This window comes from Heterodontus francisci, chromosome 5 (assembly GCF_036365525.1).
Source record: "Heterodontus francisci isolate sHetFra1 chromosome 5, sHetFra1.hap1, whole genome shotgun sequence".
In the NCBI taxonomy this organism is placed as follows: Eukaryota; Metazoa; Chordata; class Chondrichthyes; order Heterodontiformes; family Heterodontidae; genus Heterodontus; species Heterodontus francisci.
This window is the reverse complement of record NC_090375.1, coordinates 155,843,800-155,866,311: the sequence shown is the minus strand read 5'-3', so window position 1 is coordinate 155,866,311 and position 22,512 is coordinate 155,843,800. Positions and strand designations below refer to the sequence as shown.

The window sequence follows — 22,512 nt, the reverse complement described above, 5'->3', positions numbered from 1 at the left end:
TAATTATTCATTTTGGATTTCTGGATGAAACAGACAGGACAAGTCAATGGAATTTTTTTTACATAAAACGGATACAGGCTTTTAGTTAGGCGCCAGACATTTGCAGGTAGTTGTTCACAGTTCAGCTGCAGAGCACAGATTAGCCAGAACAACGGTGCTTTGAACGTACTGCACGGAGATACAGTGAGGCTCCCCGGCACATACAAGAAGCAATGATGCAAATAAAATGTCTCCAAAACACATGAATCTTACTCATATGCAAATTGAAACCTACCATTTTTCCAATGGAACTGCAATCACTTTTAGCTTTTCTTTAATTTTCACACCATTTAAGTGCAATACAGCAGTATTGGAAAACTTTTGTAAAGCTACATCAGTAACTACTATACAAAATTTAACTGTCTTTCTTACCCTACATGTCAAAACATATAAATTTAAGATGTGGTTGAGCATATAGAAAATAACTTTAACAAAATGTAATTAGCTACCTAATAATAAATTTAATGAATTATTTAATTAGTTAATTGTGTGTCAGCTGTGGTTCAGTTGGTAGCTCAACTGCCTCTGAGTCAGAAGGTTCTGGGTTCAAGTCCCACTTCACAAAATCGAAGCACAAACTCCAGTGCAGTACTGAAGGGAGTGCTGCACTGTCGGAGATGCCGCTTTCAGATGAGAAATTAAACCAAGACCTCATTTGCCCTCTCAGGTGGTGTAAGAGATCCCGTGGCACTATTTCGAAGAAGAGCAGGAGAGTTAGCCCCAGTGTCCTGGCCAATATTTATCTGTCAATCAACATCACAAAAGTAGATTATCTGGTCATTATCACGTTGCTGTTTGTGGGAGATTACTGTGTGCAAATTGGCTGCTGCATTTCCTCCATTACAATAGTTAGCACACTTCAAAAAGTACTTCATTGACTGTAAACTGGTCTGGGACATCCAGTTGTCATGAAAAGTGCTGTATGAATGCAAGTCTGTCTGTCTTTCTTTGTTTAAACCCATTAAGCACACTGGATATTAATTACATTCATATTATAAACACTTAGGGTAAGTAATGCTTTGGGTCATGTAGAAGATTGCAGCACAAAAAAAAAGATAAATTAGAGGTGTTTGAGTCAGATTTCAGGAAAGATTGGAGTCTCACTCCGCACCTCACCTATGTTCACTTAGGTTTCCACAGCAACTCAATATTATACCATCATTTTGCAAATGTAATTTGCCTTGAACCTCATGACAAATTAATCCGTTTTCCCTTTATAGCTGGATGAGGCATTTACAATACAAGATTATAATTTATCAACAGGATTTGTGTGCCAAAGCAAATGAAGATAATGCAATGCCAGTTTAGTCTTGGTTTTATAAGTGTTGATTAGACTTCCAAACATGGCATTCTAGCTTTGTTATGCATTACTCCAATGATCTTGGAGACATTTTCTTAAGGCAGTTTCCAAAAAGGAGACAAAAAAATTAATTGCATAGAAACCACACTAGAAATAAAATCAGCAAAATGTATGAGTTATACAAATGTCAACACACTATAGTGAAACATTAACTGGTTTTTACAGTGAACTTATTGTCCATTTCATAACATACGGGCTCTTGAAATAATTCTCTGCAGATTGCATGACTCGAGATATGAAGGTTTAAAAAAAAACCTTACCAATGAAGTACTTTAACTATATACCACTCTATGTGGCATTACGTTTTAGCTGAAATAGGATGTAACGAGTGAAATCAACCTTTAGATTATTAAGAAGCTATAGAACATACTTGCACTACTGTATTTTGTACGAGATCATTGATGCAAAATTCGGTCAGAGCTTTTCTATTTAAATGAGGGGGTTCTTTGTGGTCTCTGAACAGCACCAAGCACTCTAAGTAGAGCACCAGCTGTTTCAATTCCCAGTGTGTTCAAACTGCTGCCAATGCTACAGGGAACACCAAGTAGTGCACTTAAATGAAGAGCACTGAATGAATGTTAAAAATAATTGATAAAAGATTGTGTAAGGGCACATTTTTAAGAAGAGTGCTTGCTCTCAGCATTGCTCATCAAGACTTCAAATATCTGAGCAGTGCTCTGCTATACAGTGCTAGCTCTGCAGGGTTTCATAGCATCACCACCTTCTTTCCCAGGAGTCCAGAACAAAATGATGAGAATACAATCAACTTGAATTATTCAGTATGAATATTTGAAAACAAGGTTTTGATTTGATTTCATCCTTACAGTCTTGTAATCATCACAAACAGCAATGAATTCCTATGAATTTCACTAATAATTTAGAAAAAAAATCATCCAGGTTATCAACTGTAGAAAACTGAAAATAAACCTTTCATTTTCTTTGCAATCTGATTATTTTTCAATTTTGCATTTATAGGCCCAACTAAGAGCTTTTAAGAATAGTCAGCAGATGAGAATCAAGAGTTGCCAAAAGATAATCTAGGATAAGACACGACACTCTGGTGTTTTCCGATAACTTTGGTGCACTGATAATTTACACTGCTTTTTCGGAAAATTCAAGGGCCAAAAACACATACTGCAGGATACTACCAAGACTGAAAAGATGAGATAAATGAGGAGGCATTCATCAGCTGAGGCCATGCTTGTATTTTAAAAGCCTGAAGATTGTAGGTGAAAGGAAAGACGAAAGGAGGTAACGAGTTCAACTTTTTAGATCTTGAACCACAGAAAAGTCACGGCACAGAAAGAGGCCATTCAGCCCATCATGTCTGTGCTGGCTGAAAAACACTCGCCACCCATTCTAATCGCACCTTCCAGCAGCTGGTCCGTAGCCTTACAGGTTACAGCACTTCAGGTGCAGGTCCAGATACCTTTTAAATGAGTTGAGGGTTTCTGCCTCCATCACCAATCCGGGCAGTGAATTCCAGACACCCACCACCCTCTGGGTGAAAAAAGTTTTCCTCATGTTCCCTCTAATCCTTCCACCAATCACCTTAGTTGGTAATTGACCTCTCCGCTAGGGGAAACAGGTCCTTCCTCTATCTAGGCCCCTTATAATTTTGTACACCTCAAATTAAGCACCCCTCAGCCTCCTCTGTTCTAAGGAAAACAACCCTAGCCTATCCAATCTTTCCTCATAGCTGCAACTTTCAATCCTTGGCAACATACTTGTAAATCTCCTCTGTACTCTCTCCAGAGCAATTATGTCCTTCCTGTAATGTGGTGACCAGAACTGTACGCAATACTCCAACTGTGGCCTAACTAGCTTTTTACACAGTTCCAGCATTACATCCCTGCTTTTGTATTCCATACCTCAGGCAATAAAGAAAAACATTCCATATGCCTTCTTCACCACTTTATCTACCTGGCCTGCCACCTTCAGGGACCTGTGGACATGCACTCCAAGGTCTCTGACTTCCTCAACCCCTCTCAATATCCTCCCGTTTATTGTGTATTCCCTTGCTTTGTTTGCCCTCCCCAAATGCATAACCTCCCACTTCTCCAGATTGAATTCCATTTCCCACTTTTCCGCCTACTCAGCCAAACCACCGTCATCATTCTGGAGTCTACAGCTATCCTTTTCACCATCAACAATTTTTGTGTCATTTGCAAATTTCCCAATCATGCCTCCCACATTGAAGTCCAAATCATTAACATATACCACAAACAGCAAGGGACCCAACACAGCCCTGTGGAATATCACTGGAAACTGCCTTCCATTCACAAAAACATCTGTCGACCCTTGTTTCCTGTCAATGAGCCAATTTTGGATCCAACTCATCCATTTCCCTGTATCCCATGGGCTTTTACTTTTCTGACCAGTCTGCCATGTGTGACCTTGTCAAATGCCTTATTAAAATCCATGTAGACAACATCCACTGCAGTACCCTCATCAATCTTCCTTGTTACTTCCTCAAAAAATTCAATTTAGGGCTAATTAATAATCTTGCTGTAGAAGAACCATTAGGGATGAGTGACCATAATATGATAGAATTTTGCAATATGTTTGAAAGTGAGGTAGTTCAATCTGAAGCCAGAGTTTTAATTTGAACAAAAGGAAATTATAAAGGAGTGAGGGACAAATTGGCTGAAGTGGATTAGGAAAATACATTAAAAGGTATGACAGTACACAGGCAATGGATGGTCTTTAAAGAAATATTACAGTTTACAGCAACTATGCATTCCTTCAAGGCACAAAAACCCCAAAAGTAAAGGCAGTCAACCGTGGGTAACAAAGGAAATTAAGGATGTATAAGATTAAAAGAAAAGGCCTATGAAGTTGCCAGAAATAGTAGTAAACCTGAGGATTGGGAGGATTCTAGAATACAGCAAAGGAGTATGAATAAACTGATAAAGAAAGGGAGAATAGAATATGAATGTAAGCTAGCAAAAAATATAAAAACTGACCTTAAAAGCTACAGGTATGTAAAAAGGAAATGTTTGGCTAAGACAAATGTTGGTCCATTACAGAGTCAGGAGAATTTATAATGGGAAATAGAGAAATGGCAAAGAAGCTAAATGATCACTTTGTGTCTGTCTTCACTGAGGAAGATACATGAAATCTCCCAGGATTAGAGATCCAAGGGATTAGGGGGAATGAGGAATTGAAGGAAATTAGTTTTAGTAAGAAGGTTGTATTGGAGAAATTAATGGGGCTGAAGGATGATAAATCCCCAGGACCTGATATTCTACATCCTAGAGTGTTGAAAGAGGTAGCTATGGAGATAGTGGATGCACTGGGGAACATCTTCCAAAATTCTATGGATTCTGGAGCGGTTCCTGCAGATTGGAAGGTTGCAAATGTCACCCCACTATTTAAGAAGGGAGGGAGAGAGAAAACAGAATTACAGACCTGTTAGGCTTACATCAGCAGTAGGGAAAATGCTTGAATCTATTCTAAAGGATGTGATAAATGGACACTTGGACAATAATGATCTGATTGGGCATAGTCAACATGGATTTATGAATGGGAAATCATGTTTGACGAACCTGTTGGAGTTTTTTTGAGGATGTTACTAACAGAATTGATAATGGGGCGTCGATTGACATGGTATACTTGGATTTTCAGAAGGCTTTTGATAAAGTCCCCACCTAAGGTTGGTTAGCAAAATTAAAGCACATGGGTTAGGAGGTAATATACTGGCATGGATTAAGGATTGGTTAACAGGCAGAAAACAGAGAGTAGGAATAAACGGGTCATTCTAGCATTGGCATGCTATGACTAGTGGGGTACCTCAGGGATCAGTGCTTGGGCCCCAGCTGCTCACAATACATATCAATGATTTGGGTGTGGGGACCAAATGTAGTATTTTCCAAGTTCGCGGATGACACAAAACTAGGTGGGAATATGTGTTGTGAGGAAGATGGAAAGCAGCTTCAAGGGGATTTGGACAGACTTAGTGAGTGGGCAAAAACGTGGCTGATGGAATATAATGTAGAAAAATGTGAGGTTATCCACTTTGGTAGGAGGAACATGTGTGCAGAGTATTTCTTAAATGGTAAGAGATGAGAAAGTGTAGATGTACAAAGGGACCTGAGTGTCCTTGTCAATAAGTCACTGAAAGCTAACATGCAGGTGCAGCAAGCAATTAGGAAGGTTAATGGTATTTTAGCCTTTATCAGAGGATTTGAGTACAGCAGTAGTGAAGTCTTGCTTCAATTGTATAGAACCTTGGTTAGACCGCACTTGGAGTACAGTGTGCAGTTTTAGTCTCCTTACCTTAGGAAGGATATTATTGCCAAAGAGGGAGTGCAATGAAGGTTCACCAGACATGTTCCCAGGATGGTGGGACTGTCCTATGAAGAGCGATTGGGGAAACTGGGCCTGTATTCTCTAGAGTTTCGAAGGATGAGGGATGATCTTATTGAAACCTACAAAACACTTAAAGGGATAGAAAGGGTAGACTCAGCTAAGATGTTTCCCCGGGTTGCGAAGTCTAGAACCAGGAGAGACAATTTCAAAATAGGGGGAAGCCACTTTGGACAGAGAGGAGGAGAAATTTCTTTACTGAAAGGGTTGTGAATCGTTGGAATTCTCCACCCCAGAGGGCTGTGGAAGCTCAGTCATTGAGTATGTTTAAAGCAGAGATTGACAGATTTCTAAATATAAATGACATAAGGGGGTATGAGGATAGTGAGAGAAAAAGGCATTGAAGTGGATGGTCAACCATGATCATATTGAATGGCAGGGCAGGCTCGATGGGCTGAATGGCCTACTCTTGCTCCTATGTTCCCAAGATATGATCTTGAGAAAGAACTGAGTGAGAATAAGAGACTGTATGATGAGTCTTAACATGAACATAGAGGGAAAATAAGTATGGAGAACAATACATTTGCTCAGAAGGAAAGTAGTACTGACCATAGGGGTATGGACAAAATATAGAAAGAAAAAACTCACATGCATGAGAGAGAGTGTCTGAGATTGGAAGCTACAATTGAAAGAGGGATCATGTACCAGAGTTGTTTATTTTATCCTATGCACTTTGGAAGGTATTTAAGCTTTGCAGACTTTACATAATAGTGAAGATGGTGCCATATACAATGACAGCAAAGTCTATGCGTTTATCAAAGTGGTATCAACTCTGAGACAGGTCACCAGTATGCAAAGCACTTGTATTTTAAAAACAAAATGGCTTTTTCATTCATTCATGGGATAAGGGTGTCACTAGCAAGGCCACCATTTCGGGCCCATCCCTAATTGCCCTCGAGGTGGTGGTGGTGCTGATGTGTCACCTTCGCGAATACAACTGATTTTCAGAAGGCAGTTAAGAGTCAACTGCATTGCTGTGGGTCTGGAATCACATACAGGCCAGACTGGGTAATGCAGCTGATTTCCTTCCCTAAAGGGCATTAGTGAATGAGGTGGTTTTTTAACTACAGGGTCACCATTACTCTTACCACCTTTTTATTCTATTTATTACTTATTCAATTAACTGAATTTTAATTCCCAGCTACCGTGGAGAGATTTGAACTTATGTCTCCTGATCATTAGCCCAGACCTCTGAATTACTAGTCCAGTAACATTACCACTAAGCAATCATACCCATATATTAGCCAATCTCCTGTGTCATTGCTCATGATATTGTGGCATCTGTAACATAGCTGTTATGTTTACTTGTTAACATGGGCTGGCTCTTTGAGGCCACTACTCAGGTTCCCTCTGCAAAGAAACTGTTTATTTATCCCAAGGTAGAGATTGATTTTCTTTAGACTGGCAGCTGCTTGGTCCTCCCTTTGTTACTTCAAAGTCAGAGAAAGAGCAGGAATTAATTGGGTTTTCTTCTGCACACTTTCAAGATGAATCAGTTGTGATTTGTTAATATTTTTATATATATTCTGACAACTAGAGTAGGATAGGCATTATAATAATTATTTAGAAAAATATATTAAAAATGTCCATTTTTCTGTGGTTATTATAGCACACAACTGGCTGGAAGCATTCAATGCTTAACTCTGAGAAAACAAATACTACAATTTAACACACGTATGCATTAACATTTATTTAGCTACTGAAGCAGTTCTCCCATGGTGTTACTCACAGTGAATCAGAGTATATGTTTAATAAGTTACAATTATTGATAGGGCTATTATGTCATGTTAACATAAAATGCTTAAGTAAGCTGTGTCCCTTTAATGCCACAAGGTATAATAGCACATGTAGAGGTCAACTGCTGGCTAATACCTTTTAGCACATTGTGAGGACACTGATAGCTGGCAGAAGGTTGTAAATCCCTGCTCCTCCTGTTCAAGTTTTGTGCATTCAAGAACCTGATTGCACCAGAATGGGGTCTGTGCAGTTTCAATGTTATCAAGTTAATTTATAGCTTAAGTCTAGGGACTTGAACATTTAAATGAGAGCCACAAAAGCTCAGTTGGTAAGTCTGATTAACTATTGAGGATATCTTTTAAAAACAAAGCAATGAGACATATAACTAAGCTTGTATTCCACATTTTTCAGTTCACATGATGTAAACATTTAACTCTACATCAGTGAGCCAGGACTCAGGAGTCAATAGAAACTCATGTATGGGAATGTAACTCTTAAAGAATGCTGGGTCAAAAGATTTTAAGGATTCTGAAATGATGTTGACGTCAGAAATTATGTTGACCTCAGAAAACAGTTTTGAAGTATTACTGATAAAAATAAGTTAGTCTTTAGTTATCTGATTTATCTTTTTTGCGTCTGAATAGTTTATTACTTGTTTAAAATGAACTTTTTTTTGGCTTGAACAGTCTGTCAGCATGGTGGCTTCCACTAAATCATAGAGATCAAGAGTAGATAGTAGCATTCTCATACTATTTCCAATTCCAGAGGTACAAAGAACAAACTTGCATTTGTACACAGCACCTTATCACATATTCAGGATAACCCAAAACACTTTACAACGAAAAGATAACTTTTATAAATGTATTGCGAGCCGTGTGATTTATAATCCAAGATATATTAATCTCTAGATCATAAATGGTGGAGCCCTGGTATTAGGTTTGTATCTGCTCTTTTAGCTGCAGGATATACCTGACCTGGGGAGACTGGCTTAAGGGTAAGGAAAATGGACTGATCATTATAGACATCAGACTTCACTGTATGAAACATAAGTATTGGATGATAGGATCTCTTAATGTGATTTGCCAAGTTTTTTTGTTTTGTCATGCTTTGCATAACATGACAAACGAGTATCACAGGGTTCAGTTTTGACATAATTTTGGTTATTGCTGTACACATTCACCCTCAAGTAAAAGCAACCTGGGGCATCTCATTTGTAAGACTTCGTTGAGACCCAAAATCTAATTGATACGTCTTGAGGGTGTTGTTGCAAAAATTAAGATTGGTGCCTTACTCTGAAAATCTCGTCCATTATGTATTGTGAAAATAGCTAAGACTCAAATTATTACTCAATATAGACTCACCGTGGATCGAGAATCTTCCCGCTCTAATATCTTCTGTGTCTGATCTGCTGGGAACTTGAGCACAGTGGTTATAACTTTCGCCAAAGTCTGAAATATAAAAAGATAATATAATTGCAAAAGTCAAGTTTTCTCCCCAAAAGGATAATCTGGACAAGTATTCATAATCTGATATTTAAATAAGTTGTGGACTACAAATAAATTATCTATATCAAACACCAAAAGGTCAATAGAATAATCAATAGGAGCTAGAAATAATTTGGTTGAGATCAATGAAATAGTCCTCTACCAGACTGCTGCTATTAACTTTCACTATTTCAATTGCGATTGTTTCCATTGGCACTGAATTACAATACTAATTATAGTCATCGCTTCAAAAGGATGAGTGTTGTGATGGGAGCTTGATGTATGCAATTTCAAACACCATAAATTTGTTAGAATAAATTAGCTTGAAGGTAAGAAATCCTTCAAACTAAACTGAGAACCATTCCAGAATCACATACCATTAATTGCTTTAAAGATTCCTTAAGTACATTTCAGGAAATTAATTCATTCCAAGTATTATAACCACTAGAAATACTTCCAGGTGGAATAAGATAACCTCATTTTCATCCAGTAAAACAGATTAGACTTTGTCATTGCAGCTATCAAAAATGAAATCTTCATCTCTTTTTAAAAATGTGCAACATTCTGATTAGAAAGATGTTATCAGGTCTTTAACTCATGAAATTAAACAAAAGGAATATTTCCAGAAATTAGGCGAATAAATTGTGACACTAGTAACACTTCGCAGTTGACTAAATAGATCAAACAAAACTTTTTTATAGGTTATGTAGGTCACCTCGTCACCCTCCCAAGCAAATGCAGGAGGTGTAATACCTGCCCTTTTACCTCCTTTCTCCTCACCAACCAAGGCCCCAAAAACTCCTTTCAGGTGAAGCAGCGATTTACTTGTACTGTGTTTAATTTAGAATACTGTATTCGCTGCTCACAATGCGGTCGCCTCTACACTTGGGAGACCAAATGCAGATTGGGTAACCGCTTTGCGAACACCTCCACTCAGTCCACAAGAATGATGCCAAGCTTCCGGTTGCTTGCCATTTCAATTCACCACCCTGCTCCCATGCCCACATATCTGTCCTTGGCCTACTGCAGTGCTCCAGAGAACATTAACGCAAGCTCGAGGAACAGCACCTCATTTTCCGATTAGGCACTCGACAGCCTTCTGGACTGAACAGCGAGTTCAATAATTTCAGAGCATGACCTGGCCCTTTTACATTTTCTTTTTAACCATGTGCCTGCCTTAAACTTGGTTTTTCATGTTTGTGCTTTTGGACAGAGCTGTTCATTATTCTGTCATTAACACTCTCTCTGCACTAATGCTTTGTCTGTCACCACACCATTAGCACTCTCCCTTTGCCTCATGATCTCCTTGTCAGTTAATCTCTCCTGCCCTCTGCCTCATCACACACCTTCCCTTTACCATCCACCCCCCCCCACCCCGCCTCACTTGCTTAAAACCTATTATATTTCTAACCTTTGCCAGTTCTGATGAAAGGTCACAGACCTGAAATGGTAACTGCTTCTCTCTCCACAGATGCTATCAGACCTGCTAAATATTTCCAGCACTTTGTTTTTACTTTTAATTCTAGTTTGTTTAACTTTCCCTGGGATTCCTGCAGCAATTAAATACCTTTTCCCTCACTTGCATCTCAGAGACACATGCCAGATAGTCAAGAGATGCATCTGAAACAAGTGAATGAGAAGGACAGATGTTATAAACAACAGCTGCCATGAAATTCCCCCAAATACACAACAATCTAAGACAAAATCACATGGCTAAAAATATTGTGGAATTTAGACCCCTCCCTCGTTCTGGTTCAAGATTTCTCCTGAATCTCTTATCAATCACGTGACTGGCAAGCACACCATATTTCTTAAGAACTGAAATCTGTGTCTTTCATTCTAGGCTACACTGAGATAGTGCAGCCCAGGTTCAACATTTAACTCTAATAATGTAAAGTGCTATATATTTGTATGGCTGGGGAAGTAGTTATAGTTTGATGTTGAGGGTAATTGTCATTCAACAGCTTCAGCTGATGCAGTGTGAATGGTTGTGATGCCACCAGGAATAGATCTCTCAGGGCAAGAGTTCATTGGTGTGCAATGGTCTGACTTGGATGGCCAGAGTCAGAATTTGTGCTGGTCCTCTTGTTCCACTTGTGCAGCAAATGACCATATTTTCCTTGGCCCATCCTCAAGTGGCTGAGGGTTGTCCAGATTTTCCGTGGAGGTTGAAACCTGGGACTTTCACCACTCAGGTCAGTTACCAGGTTGCGGTTGGTGATGCTAGCAGTCAACAAGGAGGTGCGCCATCAAAAGGTGGGGCTGTCGTCAGTTTGTAGGGTGTGGAGTGTGCTCCAGTAGGGGCTTCGAGTTTTCAGGTAAATGCGTGTTTTTTTTTTAGGTCCTGTATGAATGGACTTTGTTAGTTATCAGCTGGTGGCGTTCTTTGAGAAGAATGTTTTCCCTGCGAATATCAGGTGGTTCAATGTGTGCTAACACAGGAAGCCACTCAAGCTGTGTTGGTCCCAGCATTCCATGATTTCCTGGAGGTGGATATCTACTATGTTTGTGTGGGGGGAGAAAGCAACCTTCACATTGTCTTGCTGTTAAAGTAAGCTTTCCTTCTTGAAAACCTGTGAATTAATGCTGTCAAGAAGGTGACCGAATCCTGGTCACAAGGTTCTCAGTCCAAGCAGCAAAAACTCTCTGGGAAATGGTGAAATGCTTACTGGAGAATACACAGAATGACCACCACAGTTTCGTCAGTTCACAAAGCAGAAATTATTGCATCACAAGACCACTCTGTGCAGGCTATACTACTGTCTTGATTTATTTACAAATATAAATTAAGTGAAGCAAAGGCATAAGCAAATGTTGTGCAGCACAACTGAACAATCAGTAACTTGCAATACATGGCTGCTTAACAGAGTAGGCTGCCACTTGCTGAGCAATAACCTGCTCATTGCTGTTCAGTTTGAGTTCCACCACGACCATTCACCTCCAGGCCTCATTATAGTCTGGGTCCAAAAATGAATTTCAGCCATGAGGCAAGAATGCACCCCTCGACCTCAAGGCAGCATTGAACTGACTGTGGCACCAAGAGCCCTGGAAAAACTAAAGTCAACAAGGGTTAGGGGAAAACTTTCCATCAGCTGGAGTCATACATGGCGCAGAGTAAGATAGAAAAGTAGAAACTGGCTGATTGTGGTTATTGGAGATCATGCATGTCAGCCCCAAGATAGCGCTGCAGCAGTTCCTCAATGCTACCTCCTAGGCCTTTCTATCTTCAGCTGCTTCAAATGACCATCCCTCCATATGGCTAAAAGTGAGGGTGTTTGCAGATGATTTCAGTGCTCCATTTACAATTACTCCGATAATAAAGCAATCCATGGCTTCATGCTGCAAGATATCAGCAATGTCCAGGCTTGAAGGCATGAAGGGCAGGTTATATTCATGCCATATAAGTGCTAGATAATGACCATCTCCAACAGAGAGTCTAATAAGCACCCCTTAATGTTTAATGGCATTACCATCACTGCTCTCCCTTCTGGGTATCAATCAATTTTCATTATAAGCTCACTGACTCCCACAGCTATCTCTACTACACTTAGACCCTGCTCAATTGAGGATTCCCGATTCCCCCCACTGTTGTCAACAGGACCTCGACCCTGTCCTACCCATTTCACGCACATTTGCTCTCACCCCTCCGCAACACCCTGGTCGGTCCACTGCTCAACAACCCCCAACACCCCGCTCCTTCCCATGCTACCTTTCCACGCAAGTACAGGAGATACAACACCTGCACTTTCACCTCTTTCCAGGTGAAACAGTGATTTATGTGTACTTCTTTCAATTTAGTATACTGTACTCATTTCTCACAATGTGGTCTGCTCATCACTGGGAAGACCCGGGGTTTTTGGTGGCCTGCCATTTTAATTCTCCACCTTGCTCTCATGCTGACATCTCTGTCCTTGGCCTACTGCAGTGTTCCAATGAAACTCAATGCAAGCTCAAAGAACAGCACCTCATCTTTCCATTACAGCCTTCTGGACTCAACATTCGAGTTCAATAATTTCAGACCATAATCTCTACATCCCACCTGACCCATTTTGTTTCCTATTCTTTGCATGTTTCAGTATTAATCTTGTTTTTTCTGGTTTCGCTCTCGGATGGCAGCTGCTCATTATTCTGCCTTTCACACCTCCTCTAGACACATCTTTTGTCTTTTTACTTGTCCCATTATTTCTCCCTATGGCGCTGCACCACCAGCTCTTTTGTCATTTAATGTCTCCCGTCTTCCACCCTATCACAGACCTTCCTTTGTTATTTTCCACCCTCTACCATTTGACCTATTTAAAAGCTATTATATTTCTAACATTTCCCAGTTCTGATGAAGGGTCACTGACCTGAAACGTGAACTTTGTTTTTCTCTCCACAGATGCTGCCAGACCTGCTGAATATTTCCAGTATTTTCTATTTGATTTCCATTTGATACCATCTGAGGTATTTTGCTTTGACATTTTAATAAGCTCCTCTTCAGTCCCATATAAAATGTGTGGTTTTTGAGAAATTAATGAAAACATTTATGATGACACTTTTTCCCCCTTCATGTTCCTGGACTTCTGCAGGTTATATACTGTGTAGGATATAGTTCCATCAGTCTCACTCCACAGAGATTGCTATCAATAATCTAAGTAAAATATTTTAAAAAGGGATCTTAAGCCATGTATTCAGTACTACATTCCCCTGCCTTATAACCTTAATTTTTCTCTCAAAAATAAAGTATATGAATAATCAAAAGAATGTTGAAATTAGCATAGCATTGTCCTCTTAATAAGAAGTTCATTAATCAAAAGATTTCTGGCAATAGGAAAGCTCAGCAAAAATATCATCTGAAGACAAGGAAAAAAGTGATTCTGGAAATACCATAAATACCTTAGCACCTGTCAGACATTTTCTGAAACAAATTGCACTGAAACTTCAAGGGTTTTGGTCATTAAATATCACAAAATATTATAATGCCATACCTTAGTTTCCTTTCCCATCATGTATTCAAAAAGCACCTTCTTAAGGTATTCTAATTCTGTGGGCTCCGTTATCACAGAACCATCAACAGTGTAATTTCCATCTGTTCAGTAACAAAGAAAAATGACAGAGAGGTAAGATGTTATGGAAAACATATTAAACCTCGACAATGCCAACATCTCAGTCAATATGAAAAGCACTATTTCTCACACTGACAGAAAACCACCAACCTTAATCATTTGGAAGTGTCAGTAAAGACAGCCATTACTAATAATGGTTGAATAACAATTACACTGTGCCAAATCAAAACAGATTTCAGTATATGCAACTTAGACCAATGATAATGCTCTTTTAGCACATTAATTTTGTTATATCCTTTTATTTATTTATTTTTTTACAGTGGGTGAATAGCTGCTTTACTTGGAAGTAGTAGGCAAAAGATGGCACCCAAAGAAACTTGGAATTCATCCTGGCCCAACAAAGACATTGCATCAGTGAACCCCTAAGCTGATGCTTCCTCCAATGAATACTGTTAAAGAATTATCCCTAGCCTAGATGCTAATTTAAGGATAAATATATCGGCAAATTTTACTCAACCCAAAGTCACATTTTAAGAACCACTGGTTAACCCTGCACATCGTTGAAGATGTTGTCCAACTGGCAAACCTCTGGACAAACAACTACACAAGAGTCCAGATCATCAACAGAGAAGCTCATTCTCAAGCCCTGCTTTTGGGTATGATTTGAACAGGCCAATGGAGTCACATAGCAGAAACAATGTACTTCTCAACATAGGATTCATAAATTTAAAAACCTACGATCCCAATATATACCACAACCTTGAAATGTCCCAAAATGTTTACTACTAAAACACACATGTAACTTCATATATATTAAGCAGGCATATGTTTCCGTTGGGCCAATTTTTATGCAGCGAGTGTTTAGAATCGGCCTGAGAGTGTGGTGATGCCACATTTAATCTTGACTTTCAAAAACGGAATTGGATAACTACTCGAAGGAAAAAAAAGGGCTACAGGGAAAAGGAAGGGCAGTGGGACTAGCTGAGTTGTTCTTTCAGAGAGCTGGCATAGACATGACGGGCTGAATGGTCCCCTTCTGTGCCATAACCATTCTATGAATCTATTTATGGCTGGGCAGTTTTACAAGCCAGTAGGTAGGGAGAGCTAATCACAATTCTTGCTCCAAGCTCAGGTACCTACACTCCTGTCCTACCTACCGAGGCCAGCTGGAAAAACACTCTGAAGAAAAATTAAAAAGGGGAACTAATTTCTGTGCACGTGTGCACCTCAGGTTTAATTATCTGCAGTATTTTTCGTTATGACTGGATGACTACACAGGAGATGAGATACATACAGACACAAATTGCAGCCTGTTATTTAGAGCTAAAAATCTTGCTTTTTAAAAAAAGTGTACAGGTTAAATGTTTCAAAAAATGAAAAGGACTCTACTGCCTCTCATCCAAAATTAAAACAAAATCTAAACAGCGGAGCGTATCGATAACTATTTTTACGAGGTCGTAATATTACTATTACTAGCCTTTAAATAAAACTATCGCAGCAAATCTGATCATTTCATAATCATAATATTTATTTCACAAAACTAAGAAACTGTATAGTTTAAGTACAAGGTTTGCTCACAATAGCATTTCCCATCCAATTTAAACTAAATCATAAGCAACCCAGCAGAACAAAACTAACTACCGACTCCATTCCTCTTCCTGGCAACAGTTTGAGATTAAACCAGTCTGTTCGCAACTTTAGTGTCACATTTGACCCCAAGATGACCTTCCGACCTCATATTTGTGCCATCACTAAGACCACCTATTTCCACCTCCATAATATCGCCCGACTTCGCCCCGTCTCAGCTTATCTGCTGCTGAAACTGTCATTCATGCCTTCGTTACCTCGAGACTTGACTATTTCAATGCACTCCTGGCTTGTCTCCCACATTCTAATCGCCGTATTCTTGATGTCACCTAAACTCTGCTGCCCATATCTTAACTCACACCAAGTCCCGCTTCCTCTATCACCGCTGTGCTTGCTGACCTACATTGGCTCCCTGTCAAGCAATGTCTTGATTTTAAATTCTCATCCTTCTTTCCAAATCCCTCCATGGCCTCACCCCTCTCTAACTCTGTAATCTCCTCCAGCCCCACAACCCTCCAAGATATCTACACTCTAATTCTGGCCTCCTGTGCATCCCTGCTTTTAATCGCTCCATTAGTGGTCGTGCCTTCAGTTGCCTAGACTCCAAGCCGTGAATACCCATCCTACACTTCACTTTCCTCTTTTAAAACAGTCCTTAAAACCACCTCTCTGACCAAGTTCTTGGTCATCTGACCCAATATCTACTTTTGTGGCTCGGTGCCATACTTTAGTTTAGAGATACAGCACTGAAACAGGCCCTTCGGCCCACCGAGTCTGTGCCGACCATCAACCACCCATTTATACTAATCCTACACTAATCCCATATTCCTACCAAACATCCCCACTTGTCCCTATATTTCCCTACCACCTACCTATACTAGTGGCAATTTATAATGACCAATTTACCTACCAACCTGCAAGTCTTTTGGCTTGTGGGAGGAAACCGGAGCACCCGGAGAAAACCCACGCAGACACAGGGAGAACTTGCAAACTCCACACAGGCAGTACCCAGAATTGAACCCGGGTCGCTGGAGCTGTGAGGCTGCAGTGCTAACCACTGCGCCACTGTGCCGCAGTGTGTTTTATAATGCTCCTGTAAAGTGCATTGGGACATTTTTCTACATTAAAGGTGCTATATAAATATATGTTGTTGTCGTTACACGTGTAATATTTCAAATACCAATGTACAAAATATTTTGCTTATTGGGAAAGGTTACAAAACTACTGACTATGTTGCTATCCATCAGCGTTTCAGATGCTGGCAGGACTCTGCAGATTTCCAGCATTTTCTGCTTGGATTTTATGTCTTATAGAAAGTTTGTAGGTCATTGTTAGCAATTCATTGCTAGGATTCACCACAATTTTTTCATATTTGATTAAATTTAACTGTTTGGTTTTCACTGCTCAAATTGCAAAATGCCATCCCCTCCCTCCCCGCCCACTGCTCATCCATCCATTCATTCTGGTAGGAAAAAATTTGAGGTTTTCAGCAGCAAAGTTTGACCAAAAAATAATATGAAAATGGTCAGAAGTGTTGAACCAGGACAGAAGATCCTGCAATCAGTGTTATATACAAAAGCATAACTTGTCAAACCAAATTAAGAGAAAACCTAAGCTGAGGCAATGGAGAAAACACCATCACTCAGGCTGACTGCTATTCTAAATTATCTATGATAATGATGCTTAATCAAGCACTAATGATACAGTGAGTTACTTAGACACAAGGCGCTCGCTCCCTGCCTTGCTGCTTGCTCCCAGCTGAAGTGGCAAGGTGGGGAGCGAGCGGCCGAGGGGGGAATTCGCGAGAGCGGGAGCGAGTGGCTGAAGGAAGGCAGCTGGAAATTGAAAGTGGCAACTGCAGCGAACATGGCGGGAGGGAGCGGGGTACTATTCTGGAGAATGGAGGCAGCGATCGAGGCTATTGAGGGGTGAGGACATCATTGCGTGGTGACGTCAGCGTGTGCATGCACGCATTCATACTGGAAAGCTGGCAAATGTTAGCATGCACTGATGACGTCCTCGATTGCTCTGCGCATGCTCTGCGTTGTCAGGAGTCACTGCGCTCTGCTTAACTTAAGCTACTCTCTCTTAATTACCATTTTCTTTTCAAAAACTACGAAATGTTTACATAGACAATTTTCTTACAATGTACCCACCAAAAACTCCCACCTACAGCATACATTTCATTGTCATGAATTGATATAATATTCATCTAAACACCACACTATAAAATGAACAAATTCTCCTTGTGCAGTAAAATTAAATTTCTACATCAAAATTACAACAGACCTATGGTTTTACCTTCATCATTAAACAGCAACAGAGATGGTGCCTCATTCCCCATCTCACCTGTTCAGAGACTGAAGTGGCTAGACTTGGGGAGGGGAGTGATAAAATGGATTCACTTACAGTACCAGTAACAGCAGGAAAATATTTTCTATTTGCCACAGTACACCAGTGTTTAGCATGGTTCGTTATGTGAGGTCGACTACAATTAGCTGTTTTTTCTTGGATCTCAACTGTCTCTTTTGTTTTGCTACATTAAATGCGCTAAAAATGTAAGTTGTTGACCTCTCTGTCCTCGGCCTCCTGCAGTGTTCCAATGAAGCTCAACGTATGCTTGAGGAACTGCACCTCATCTTTCAAGTAGGCCTTCCGGACTCAACATTGAGTTCAACAATTTCAGACTGTAACTTCGGTCTCCATTTTGTTTCCATTTTCTTTGCAGGTTTTGGTTTTTCTCTTATTTTTCCTTTGTTTTTGCTTTCGGACAGCAGTTGTTCATCATTTTGCTATTCACACAGCTCTAGACACATATTTTGTTTCTTTACTTCTCCCATTACCACTCCTTTTGGCCTTGTACCACCAACTCTTTGGTCACTTAATCTCTCCTGTCTCCCGCCCTGTCACAGGCCTCACCTTTTATTTCTTCACACTCCCCTTCACTTGCTTAAAACTCATGACATTTCTAACTTTTACCAGTTCTGAAAGGTTATCAACCTGAAACAGTAACTGTCTTTCCCTCTCCACAGCTGCTGCCTGACCTGCTGTGCATTTCCAGCATTTTCTGGTTTTATTTCAGTGGTCTAACCAGTGTTTAATAAAGGTTTAGCATAACTTCTTTGCTTTGGCACTCTATTCCTTTATTAATAAAGCCAAGGATCCCATATGCTTTTTTTTTATATAGTTTTCTCAACTTGTCCCAACACCTTCAGTGATTTGTGTATATACAACCCCAGGTCTCTCTGCTGCTGTACCTAATATAAAAATATACCATTTAGTTCATATTGCCTCCCCTCATTCTTCCTACCAAAATATATCACTTCACACTTCATTTAAATTTAATTTGCCATGTGTCTGCCCATTTCACCAGTCAGTCGTTATCCCCTGACATCTGTTACTCTCCTCCTCAATGCTCACTACATTTTCAAGTTTTCAAGAATGGGCAGGTATTCTAATTGGCAGAATGTGGTGTCCCGTAAGGATCTGTCATAGGAGCCTCAACTATTCACTGTTTATCAATGATTTAAAGATGGACAGAAAATCGCATAAACAAATTTTCCGATGACACAAAGATAGGCAACATTGTAAGCAGTGTAGATGGAAGCATAAAATCACAAAGAGATTTTGATAGATTAAGTGAATGGGTAAAACTATCGTAAATGGATTTCGATGCAGGCAAATGTGAGGTCATCCATTTTGGACCTTAAAAAGATACAACAGGGTACTATTTAAATGGGGAAAAGATAGAAACATGAAGTCCAAAGAGATAATAAAATGTCATGAAAGGTACAGAAAATAATCAAAAAGACAAATGGAATGCTGGCCTTTATATCTAGAGGATTAGAACACAATGGTTTAGAAGCCATGCTTCAGCTACACAAAACCCTGTGGTTAGACCAAACTTGGAGTACTGTGAGCAGTTTTGGGCATTACATCTTAGGAAGGATATACTGGCCTTGGAGGGAATGCAGCATAGGTTAATCAGAATGATATCTCGACTCCAAGGGTTAAATCAAGAGCAGAGATTACAACAAACTAGGGTTATAATCCCTGGAAATTAGAAGGGTAAGGAGTGATTTGATCAAAGTTTTCCAAGATATTAAGGGGAACAGTAGAATAGATAGGAGAATTGCAAATGTTACACCCTTGTTCAAAAAAGGATCTAGGGATAAGCCCAGCAACTACAGGCCAGTCACCTTAACCTGGATGATGGGAAGGCTTTTAGAAATGATAATTCAGGACAAAGTTAATAGCCATATGAACAAATGTGGATTAATTAAGGAAAGCCAGCAGGGATTGGTTAACGGAAAATCATGTTTAACAAAAAATGCTTGACTTTTTTTGAAGGAACAGAGAGGGTTGATGAGGCTTAGGCAATTGATGTGGTGTACATGGACTTCCAAAAGGCATTTGCAAATGTGCCACATAACAGGCTTGTCAGCAAAGTTAGAGCCCATGGAATAAAAGGGACAACCCTACAGCTGTCAACGGCACAGTGGTTAGCACCTCCAGCGACCCGGGTTCAGTTCTGGGTACTGCCTGTGCGGAGTTTGCAAGTTCTCCCTGTGTCTGCGTGGGTTTCCGCCGGGTACTCTGGTTTCCTCCCACCTCCAAAAAACTTGCAGGTTGATAGGTAAATTGGCCATTGTAAATTGCCCCTAGTGTAGGTAAGTGGTAGGAGAATGGTGGGGATGTGGTAGGGAATATGGGATTAATATAAATGGGTGGTTGTTGGTCGGCACAGACTTGGTGGGCCGAAGGGCCTGTTTCAGTGCTGTATCTCTAAATAAAAATAAATAAAATAAAAAATAAATAAAAATAGAAGGGCCTGTTTCTATGCTGTACAACTCTATGACTGGAGGAAAGTATACTGTGGGGCTCCCCAGGGATCGGTGTTAAGATCCCTGCTTTTCTTGATATATATTAATGACCAAGACTTGGGTGCACAGGGCACTATTTCAAAATTTGCAGATGACACAAAGCTTGGAAGTAGAATGAACTGTGAGAAGGATAGTGATAAACTTCACGTAGATAGGCTGGTGGAATGGAGAGACAAGTGGCAGATGAAATTTAATGTAGAGAAGCGTGAAGTGATTCATTTTGGTAGGAAGAATAAGGAGAGGCATTATAAAATGAAGGGTACAATTCTAAAGGGGATGAAAGAGCAGAGGGACCTGGGGGTGTATGTGCACAAATCACTAAAGGTGGCAGGGCAGGTGGAGAAAGCGGTTAATAAAGCATATGGGATTCTGGGCTTTATAAATAGGGGCTTAGAGTACACGAACAAGGAAGTTATGATAAACCTGCAAAAAACACTGGTTTGGCCTCAGCTGGAGAATTGTGTCCAGTTCTGGACACCACACTTTAGGAAGGATGTGAAGCCATTAGAGAAGGTGCAGAAACGTTTCACAAGAATGGTTACAGGGATGAGGAACTTCAGTTACGTGAATAGGTTGGAGCAGCGAGTGGTAATGACCTGGAACTCACTGCCCACAAGGGTGGTGGATGTGGAAACAATCAATGATTTCAAAAGGAAATTGCATGGGCACTTGAAGGAAATAAACTTGCAGGACTACAGGCATACAGCGGAGGAGTGGGACTGACTGGGTTGCTCCATGGAAAGCCGCATTGACACTGACTCGATGGGCTGAACGGCCATCTTCTATGCCATAAATGGCTATAAGCTGTTCTCCTTGGAGGAGAGAAGATTATGAGGGGATTTTTGAAGTGTTTAAAATTATAAGGGTTCTGCACAGAGTAGTTGGGAAAAACTGTTCCCATTGATGAAAGGATCCAGAACCAGAGGACAAAAGAAACAACAGTGACATAAGGGAAAACCTTTTTACGCAGTGAGAGTTAGGATCTGAAATGGTGAAGGTTGATTCAATCCAGGCCTTCCAAAGATAATTGGATAATTATCTGGAGAAGAAAGTTTTAGGGCTACAGGAAAAGGTTGGGGAGGTGGGACTAGGCGAGTTGCTCTTGCAGAGACACGATGGGCCAAATTGGCCTCCTTCTCGGCATGGGACGCTAAGGAAGCTAAATGACGGAGGATTGCTCCGGGGAGGCGGGGAGGGAGCGGCAGCATGAAAAGGCTGGGGCAGGACTCCTCCCACCTTTCCGGCCCAGTGCTGGGAGCCGCGCCTCCTTCATGAAATCCAGCCCAAAGGGTGGTAGAACTTTTGAACTCTCTTCCCTAAATGGCAATTGATGCTAGATCAATTGTTAATTTTAAATCCGAGATTGACAAATGTTTGTAAACCAAAGGTATCAAGGGATGTGGGGCAAAGGGATATGGAGTTAGGCTGCAGATCAGCCATGTGAGGGCTGGACAGGCTAAATGTCCTACTCCTGCTACATCATCGGCAAACTTTATGCCTTGTCTAACCAAGTCTAGGTCATTAGTATATATCAAAATGAGCCGTGGTCCCACTATTGCTGGGGAACACCACCGTATATTTCCCTCCAGTCTGAAAAACAACCGTTCACAACTGCTTTCTGTCCCTTAGTCAAGTTTTGTATCCATACAGTACCTTTAATTGCATGGACTTTAATTTTGCTAACAATTCTATTAAATACGTTTTGAACATCCATATACATATTAACGGCAATATCCTCATCAACGGTCTCCTTTACTCAAAGAAGTCAATCAAGTTAGTCAAATACGATTTGCCTTTAACAAGTTTGTGCTGACTTTCATTTATTAGCCCATACTTTTCTAAACGTCAATTAATTTGTGCCAGATTATTGTCTCAAAAAGTTTCCTCACCACCGTTAGGCAGGCTGGCCTGTTGTTGCTGGGTTCAAAGCTCTGACCTTTGTTAAACATGGGTGTAACATTTGCAATCCTTCAGTCCTCTGGCTCAACTCCCTTGTTGAAAGAGGAAGA

At 40.3% G+C, this 22,512-nt stretch overlaps 1 protein-coding gene across 1 annotated transcript in view; it reads right to left on the bottom strand.

Annotated features, from left to right (window-relative positions):
- The window catches only part of LOC137370287 (golgin subfamily A member 4-like), a 282,307-nt gene that overhangs the window by 19,933 nt on the left and 239,862 nt on the right, over nt 1–22,512 (bottom strand). Inside the window, 2 exon segments of the mRNA XM_068032665.1 lie at nt 8,866–8,952; nt 13,956–14,056. Of these exon segments, the coding sequence (XP_067888766.1) occupies nt 8,866–8,952; nt 13,956–14,056 (188 nt within the window).